At 41.2% G+C, this 8,795-nt stretch overlaps 2 protein-coding genes across 3 annotated transcripts; one reads left to right on the forward strand and one right to left on the reverse strand.

The window, feature by feature from the left end:
- Nucleotides 1-206: 206 nt before the first annotated feature.
- On the reverse strand, nucleotides 207-5,366 carry LOC113540936 (2'-deoxynucleoside 5'-phosphate N-hydrolase 1). The gene is made up of 4 exons (XM_034303136.2): nucleotides 5,117-5,366; nucleotides 3,260-3,331; nucleotides 2,302-2,412; nucleotides 207-2,053 (listed from the first exon to the last, which is right to left on the reverse strand). The coding sequence occupies exons 1-4, from the start codon at nucleotides 5,238-5,240 to the stop codon at nucleotides 1,926-1,928; spliced, it is 435 nt and encodes a 144-aa protein (XP_034159027.1). The 5' UTR covers nucleotides 5,241-5,366; the 3' UTR covers nucleotides 207-1,925.
- Nucleotides 5,367-5,552: 186 nt separating this feature from the next.
- mea1 (male-enhanced antigen 1) lies at nucleotides 5,553-8,693 on the forward strand. Of its 2 annotated transcripts, none has more exons than XM_026937451.3 (4): nucleotides 5,553-5,710; nucleotides 5,874-6,175; nucleotides 7,779-7,887; nucleotides 7,973-8,693. In XM_026937451.3, the coding sequence occupies exons 2-4, from the start codon at nucleotides 5,894-5,896 to the stop codon at nucleotides 8,134-8,136; spliced, it is 555 nt and encodes a 184-aa protein (XP_026793252.1). In that variant the 5' UTR covers nucleotides 5,553-5,710; nucleotides 5,874-5,893; the 3' UTR covers nucleotides 8,137-8,693. The 2 variants fall into 2 exon arrangements, with proteins under 2 accessions (XP_026793252.1, XP_026793260.1); XM_026937459.3 differs by having other exon boundaries at nucleotides 5,563-5,710; nucleotides 5,850-6,175.
- Nucleotides 8,694-8,795: the final 102 nt, after the last annotated feature.

Consider the following 8,795-nt stretch of genomic DNA (forward strand, 5'->3'; position numbering starts at 1 on the left):
GATATCCACATCAAACTTATGCGCAATGCCAACAACAGCTTTGCAACAAAGTACTAATGTTGTTAATTTGTGGTGGATACCTTTTCCGTATCAATTTCATTTTAAAACATATCTTTGCTTACACTTATGAATACATACTTTTTATTTATAAAGTCATAAGACTGTACGTGTGTATTCTGAAGTGGATGTACAGTAGGAAGTGGATGTACAGTATACACAGGGGGTTATTTATTAAATAGAGAGTAGAAATTCAGAGATATATCAAAGATGATCTGCTTCAAAGATAATTGGATAACTGAACTAACTTGCAGTTCAATCACGGTAATTTCTGGCAAGCATCTGGGGTAAATGTATTCATATTTGGGAGCATGTGTGGGATCATACACAACCAGTAATGGATGTATAAAAAACTGATTGTATAAAACATACAGAAGGTGTGAAAGGCTATAGTTGTCAGTAATATTAAATTATTAGAATTTATAGGCCATTATAGGCTTCAATAACAAAAATACTTAGAGATACTTGTAATTCTACATTCAACCAGCTGAACCACTCCCCTCCCACTGATTAGCTAGTATTTACTCAAATAAATATTACAATATTCTGACAACAAAACACAGTAAATTTACATTTGTAACAGTTTTAAATCTTTTGTTGTTGTACCACTGAAACTTGGTTGGTTTTAAAATCAGTTACTTTTGCATTCATTGTCTTTAGCAGACTAAACACTTAAGCACTGCCCCAGAAATTCAGCAAACAAATGTGAGATGTTGCAAAGAGAATGTCACCAGGTACAAGTAACTGTGTCTTAATGAGGTCATAATAAAGAAAAGTGAGTAAGGTGCATCAGTACTGATCCTGAGCACTGGAGAGTATGGGTAGGATTGAGCACTGGAACATTTTACGTGTCATGATGGAATTTCAAACAACCCACTACTGTACTGTGGAGCTGCCTGTCAGTTCTATATCCAGTTCACTGGTTTTTACACTAGAGCCTAATATCTATGCAAATATCTATGAATCTGGCCCTACTGCCAGCTTTCATTAAGCAGCTATATGCAAATAAGTGACTCCTGGTCAATGCTGTCACACTCCTTTAACTCTTCCCTCTTTTTCCATTATTACAAATTATGATCAAATTGTTTACATCAGATACAGTAAAATAAGAACAAAAATTAGATGCAAGAATGTGGAAAAATAATTAATATGATAGAAAACATCACAACATTTTATTCTTGTGGAATCTTGTTTTAAATCTTTCAATCTGAGAGACACCCATATTTTAACAAACACAAATGCATCATGTGTCAGTAATTTATATAAAACCTAAGTGCCTCTGAACTATTTAAATGAAAATATCTACTTACAAAAAGCGTTCTATACAGAGCTGGATAATGAAATTACTCATTACATTATGGGTGATCTGCACTATATGACCAAAGGTATGTGGACACCTGACCATCACACCCCTATGTGGGTCGTCAAACTGTTTGAGTCCCACAAAGTTGAAAGCACACAATTATATAGGATGTCTTTGTATGCTGAATTCCCCTTCACTGGAACTAAGGGGCCCAAACCTGAGGCCCTCGAAGACAAGGTTTGCCAAGGTTGGAGTGGGAGAACCCGAGTGACCTGCACAGAGCTCTGGAATGAATTGGAATGCTGACTGTGTACCAGGCCTCCTCACCCAACATCTGTGCCCCACCTCACTAATGCTCTTATGGTTGAATGGACAAATCCTCCCAGCCACATTCCAAGATCTAGTGGAAAGCCTTCCCAGAAGAGTGGACACTGTTATAAAAGCAAATGGGGGACCAGCTCCATATTCATGGCCATAGTTTTGGAAAGACATGTTCAACAAGAAAATCTGGCGGTGATGGTCAGGTATTCATACATTTGGCAATATAGTGCATTTTTAATGCACATTAGTTCTTGGTGAGTTCACCAAAATAATTCTCCAGAATGCCTTCAACTTCCTCTTCTTCATAATCCCGTACCTGGAAGAGAGAGCTGCCCAACTTGCCCTCAGCCCGCTGTATCATTGCAGACAGCACTAAAGAACCAAGAATAATATTAAGCAGAAGACAGTAAATTTAATAAACAATCTATTTTCATAGATTTCTACATTGAAGTGTTTAAATGTTGGTCTGGTGATAACTGGAGGCTAGAGAGACAGGTTCTAATGAGCTGTGAAATAGGCTGAAGTGTTCTTTACAACTGCAGGGGGCAAAAATGGTATTAATACACCTACTGAGCAAATATTCATGTAGTATGCTGAGACTTGAAGAGTATTCGGATTACCTTTCCCTGATGAGGGTCGGAAAAGGCAGAGAATTCTCTTTTTCATGGCCATGGCTTGACCGATTTCATAACCCACACCAAAAGACGGTTGGGTTACTTCAGCAACTACAACTGGGAAGGTAAACAAAACAGTTATTAAGTTTGATAAAATTCAAAGCCATATCCTATCACAGTTGCAATTTTTTTTTTTCAAAATGTACTTTCTTTCTGAAAATGAGCAAGAATATCTTTACTGTGTCGGGTGTTTTAAGAGGTGCAAATGGATTGTCTCAGACTTCTTATGTACAATGACACATTTCTGACACTGTGAATGACAGAATTTTGACTGCACAATTAACTCTTTTTACGGGAGGCCAAAAAATGGAATTTCTGCCTGTATTGGTGTTCCAGTGTTCATCACTCAATTTATTTGTGATATCACATTCCACATTAGTGGTTAATGGCTCATATGAAAGTAGACACTCAGGGCTTTAGGAATTTGCAGTATTTCTTTTATTTTTATCTAGGCTGCTAGGTTAATTGGCAGTGTTTTACTATCAAAAAAGCTTTAGTTGTGCTGTTCGTTTTATCTCTGTACCAATGTTACTGTGGAGAGGTGTGTGTTTTTTGCCCAGCAGGGGGCTCACACCCCTCCCTTTTCCCATTGCCCTGCTCACCAGCAGCTAAACAGAGAATCATGATGTTCTACACACAGAAATCCAACAGTGTCCTGACTAATCTTATAAAAGACTTAAAGCGATAAAATAATTCATTTGTTTATACTGATTGAAAATGTCCAATAAGTCAATTTCCATTGCGCCCCCAGGAATCGAACGCTAGTGTAGTGTGAAAAAGGGTTAAAATAATATGATAAATAACTACTGGTTAAGATATGAGTAAGGAAAGAGGAAAACATAATTATATGTATGTCACTTAGTCTTCAATGAGCCTCATACTCCCTAATCAAAACCTGTCTCACCATCAGACTGAGCCAGCCACTCCATATCACGGTCATAGATAGCCTCGTCTCCTCCCGGTAGAGCATCCTCACCTGAGTCAGGAGCAAATCAAGTTTATTCATTACACCAATAGTTCAGCCAAGTTTTGCACTGGAGCTAAAAGATTAATGTTGTTAAGGAGTGAGGGACACTTATAGCTACCATGTGAGCATCATGCAGACTGTATATCTAAATAACCAAACGATAGTGAAGTGAAGTCAAGTGACTTGTGTCCAAGTATCCTGAATTTGTGCTCTGCATTTAACCCATCCAAGTGCGTGCACACACACACACACACACACACCGTGAACACACACCCGGAGCAGTGGGCAGCCTTTTTTGCTGCGGCGCCTGGGGAGCAGTTGGGGGTTCGGTGCCTTGCTCAAGGGTCTCACCTCAGTCGTGGTATTGAGGGTGGGAGAGAGCGCTGGTCATTCACTCCCCCCACCTACAATCCCTGCCGGACCTGAGACTCAAACCCACAACCTTCAGGTTCACCTTCGGGTTGCAAGTCCGACTCTCTATCCATTAGGCCACGACTGCCCCCAATAGCTTCAAAGCATGTCAATTCATCTCAAACACACCAGCTTATGTGATTTCTGAAACTGCTAAAAGCATTAGTAGTATACCCAATAATTTATTTGTGATTAACAAACAAGCTACAGTTTCCTTTCATACCTAGGGACATCATGGATATAATGAGAAATAAAGAAAGGGAAAAAAGTTCTCTAAGATGATACAGGGAAATCGAATGGCTTGTACAGGTGTTCCTATTACAGTGAACGGTGAGTGTATGTGCACACTCAAAGATGGTTAGATGAACAAATTGGTTTGAAATTAATAAGAGCCACATTCCACCACTTCAGTTCTCATATTAAGTTTAACTGAACCACTCCCCTGCCAGTGATTAGCTAGTATTTACTCAAAGAAATATTACAATATTCTGATAACAAAACACAGTAAATTTACATTTGTAATAGTTATGTTTTAAATCTTTTGTTGTTGTACCACTGAAACTTGGTTGGTTTCAAAATCAGTTACTTTTGCATTCATTGTCTGTAGTAGACTAAATACCACTAAAAAGCTACTGTTAATTCCACAGTGACTCTTCCAGATTTACTCAAAAGAATAAGCACTCAAACCACACAAAATAAGAAGCACTAAGAGAATTTATCTGCAGACTGAGTTTCTCAAAATGTCAAACACTGAATGTTTATCCTGAAAAGCTCTGTTCTGTTCTGTCTTCCCCTCAGCATGTCTACAGCATTATCCATCACAACCCACACAGCTCACCTCATCTGCTTGAGGCAAAAACTGGATGTAAACAAACAGCTCGTGCAGAAAATATGCTGGATCAATCCCACAATGCAACACAAAAACCCTTTCATTCCTGTGGGTTTATTCTGTTATCTAATGGACTTGCTTAGGTGGCAAGAGTATTATTCGTGAGCCAAACAAAAATGTATATTTGTGTACTGATTTAGGCATGTAGTTAGTACAATACTAAACTGGATCGCCTCTTCCATAGCGTGTAATGTGAATTATACAGCTTTGTAGCTCCAGTGCAGAACTGAAGGAGCATGGTTTGCCTGGTCATGTACATTTGGGCTGAAGGGGAAACTGTGTAAATGGCAGCTAAATTGTCCAGGTTACTGCTTTAAGGTGAGTGAATGGGACTGTTGATGGGTCTGCATCTGCTCATAGACACATGACACATGATTATGACCAGTGTACGATGCACCACATTGCCTATGAACAAATAAGAAAGCTGGAAATAATGTGTAGATGCCTATAGGTCCTTGCACTGTAACAGTTAACCCTTAGGAAGCTGTGTTTACCTTTCTCAGATATATCATCATGGCTCAAAACTTGTCCAAAGGTCTGCAATTTCTTCACAATTTTTGGATAAATCTTCACATCCTGCCTTCCTCCCCTGATACTGCCACAGAAATATATATTCATCGCGTGCAGTCTTACCAAAAGTGCAGTAAATGAAAATGTAGCGCTATCTGTAAAGATGCCGCGCTTTCGACACAAGTCTCCGTCTCTCAGGGTTGGTGATCAGCGCCCCCTGGTGGCGGTTAAGCGCCACCGCACCACATTACAGCGTATAAACAGCTTTTTGCTGGAATCCTTTACTACAGAATATGTCTAAAAAGTAACGGTATCGATATTAAACTGCATATTGATAATTAAAATCGCTGAAAGGAGCTTTCATTATTATATATTTTTTCCGAGTGGCGTGACGAAGGGACGTCACTTTTACGTAACTCGTACGCATTTCCGCTTCCGTGCGGAAGAAAATGATGCATTTTAAGCTTCAACTGAGTCCCTAAGTGTTTTTTTTTTTTTTTTTTTTTAGCGATAAAGCAAATATCTGCGAAAGTGAAAATAGGTAAAGCACGTGTCGACTGTGGACAACATTGATATAGGTATAAAGTCATATAAATCAGCCTGTTATCTTGTATTTCGATGCTGTTTCCCTGTTGAGTGATTGGAGTTGTATTCTTGTTGTTAGCAATAGCAGCTGGTTGAAGTGTGTTTAAGTGTCCATAATTATCCTCTGTTAAGACGCGGTGTATTTACTGGCCGCAGGGACAGCTTTGAACCCGTGCATGGAAGTGGAGAGGACCCGAGTCATGGGTCCAGAGAGAGTGTTGCCGAGCTCGGAGGAGGAGCTGGGGCAGGAGCGAGTGTCGGAGCCCGCGGCTGATGAGTGGAGCGGTGAGGACGGCGAGGAGGAGGACGGAGCCCCGGGGCAGGAAGAGGAGGACAGCGCGGGGTATTATTATCAACCACTGAACCAGGAGCCTGATGGAGGTCCCAACACACAGCTGGATCAAACCGACGAGGCATCACACGCCGATCAGCTGCAGGAGGTGCAGGAGAGAATAGAGGTGATGTAGAGCTAACCGTGTCTAACTTGTTCACTCAACTTCTGTGCTTAGAGTCATATTTAGGCTCGAGGTTAGATATTCTTATCTATTATTCTGAGGAATTTTCCATGTTATTGATTTAATCTCCTTATAAAGTACTTCTTGGCTCAGAAAGGCACTATAGAAGTAAGTTATCCGTTAGTTTCAACTGAAAGTAATAAACAGACTAAAATTTAAAAATGTATTTTATACACTTTACCATTATTTTATTTTCACTTACTTGCCATTAGGAGGATCTCAAATCACGTGTTTGGGTTTTCTGTCTAGTTCTGTTAATATCGTTCATATACACAGATCAGCCATAACATTAAAACCACTGACAGGTGAAGTGAATAACACGATTATCTCGTTACACTGGCACCTGTTAAAGGGTGGGATATATTAGTCAGCAAGTGAACAGTCAGTTCTCGAAGTTGATGTGTTGGAAGCAGGAAAAATGGGAAAGCATAAGGATCTGAGAGTCTTTGACAAGAGCTAAATTGTGATGGTTAGATGACTGGGTCAGAGCATCTCCAAAACGGCAGGGTCTTGTGGGGTGTTTCCGGTATACAGTGGTTAGTACCTACGAGAAGTGGTCCAAGGAAGGACAACCGGTGAACCAGCGACAGGGACATGCCCAAGGCTCACTGATGCACGTGGGGAGTGAAGGCTAGCCCGTCTGGTCTGATCCCACTGAAGAGCTAATGTAGCACAAACTGCTGAAAAAGTTAAAGCTGGCTACGATAGAATGGTGTCAGAACACACAGTGCATCGCAGCTTGCTGTGTATGGGGCTGCACAGCCACAGAGTGGTCAGAGTGCCCATGCTGACCCCTGTCCACCACCGAAAGCATCTACAATGGGGATGTGAGCGTCAGAACTGGACCATGCAGCAATGGAAGAAGCTCACCTGGTCTGATGAATCACGTTTTCTTTTACATCATGTGGATGGCTGGGTGCGTGTTACCTGGGAAAGAGATGGCACCAGGATGTACTATGGGAAGAAGGCAAGTCAGCGAAGGCAGTGTGCTGCTCTGGACAATGCTCTGCTGGGAAACCTTGGGTCCTGGCGTTCATGTGGACATTACTTTGACACCTACCTAAACATTGCTGCAGACCAAGTACACCCCTTCATGGCAACAATATTCCCTAATGGCAGTGGCCTCTTTCAGCAGGATAATGCGCCCTGCCACACTGCAAAAAAATTGTTCAGGAATGGTTTGAGGAACATGACAAAAGAGTTCAAGGTGTTGACTTGGCCTCCAAATTCCCCAGATCTCAATCCAATCGAGCATCTGTGGGATGTGCTGGACAAACAAGTCCGATCCATGGAGGCCCACCTCACAACTTACAGGACTTAAAGGATCTGCTGCTAATGTCTTGGTGCCAGATTCCACAGCACACCTTCAGAGGTCTTGTGGAGTCCACGCCTCAACGAGTCAGAGCTGTTTTGGCAGCACAAGGGGGACCTACACAATATTAGGCAGGTGGTTTTAATGTTATGGCTGATCCGTGTATATAGTGGGTAATAATAATTATATTTTATCGCTGTTATAAAGTATGTATTGACATTCATGTTCACACAGGCCATGGGCTTGTTCCTGCCTCAGCCACCAGCTCCAGACAGTGACGAGGAGGAGGATCCTGAAGGAGCCGCTGCATGCCGGAGCCATGCGTCCATCCCTATGGATCCTGGTAACACACATCCAGATAAACTCAACTGAAAGACCTAGTTGTACTGTTCAGTGTTTGCTAATATTTGTTCCGACACTGTTCACAGATCATGTTGAGCTCGTGAAAAGGACCATGGCAGCAGTGAACTTGCCGTCTCTGGGGATCCCTGCCTGGGCTCGTGAGATTTCAGATGACCAGTGGAAGGACATGGTGCAGAAGACTCTCCAGTCTCGGCAGAGCTCAGCAGGCCTCTTACTGCAACGCAAATGAAATTACCTAAGGCCTTTATCACATTCTCCTTGCAGCTCGCATTTGCATCACTAATAAAGCATCGAAAGAGCCTGTAAGATCATGTGACTGAGGTGACAAAGAACAATTGTTTATTATATATTGTATTTGTTTGAAAGGAATGCACCCATGATGCACAGAATACTCTAAAATTTTGTGGGGTTTGATGTATTTCAGTATAGTTAGTGTGGCTCCTAAACATTCCCTCCTTAACTGCTGAAAACCAGTTTTAATATTTTGGTGTCTTTAACTGCATTGTAAAATCTAGAACATCTTTTTCTGTTCCTTTCAGTATCGTTCAGTTCAGTTTATTTCCATATTTTAAGACATCTCCCAGTAATGACAATATTCATATGCTTAAGTGACTTACAATCCTCTGCAGCTTACTGATGCATGTGTCCTGCACATTCAGAAATGTATTTTTGTCTTTCATTTTTAACTTTATTTTTGTTCTGTACATACATGAACATCTGTACAAAATATGACTTTCATAGTATGTAATGCTCTGCCTAATTAAAGTACAACATATGTACATATGACCCGGAAAGCAGCTTAAGATTAGTGTTAGACTTGGAACGGGGGATGGGGAGAGAAGGGGGGGGGGGGGTGTTGGGCGAGGGTGGAGAGACCCATCCTTTCAT

This window comes from Pangasianodon hypophthalmus, chromosome 3 (assembly GCF_027358585.1).
Source record: "Pangasianodon hypophthalmus isolate fPanHyp1 chromosome 3, fPanHyp1.pri, whole genome shotgun sequence".
NCBI classification, from domain to species: Eukaryota; Metazoa; Chordata; class Actinopteri; order Siluriformes; family Pangasiidae; genus Pangasianodon; species Pangasianodon hypophthalmus.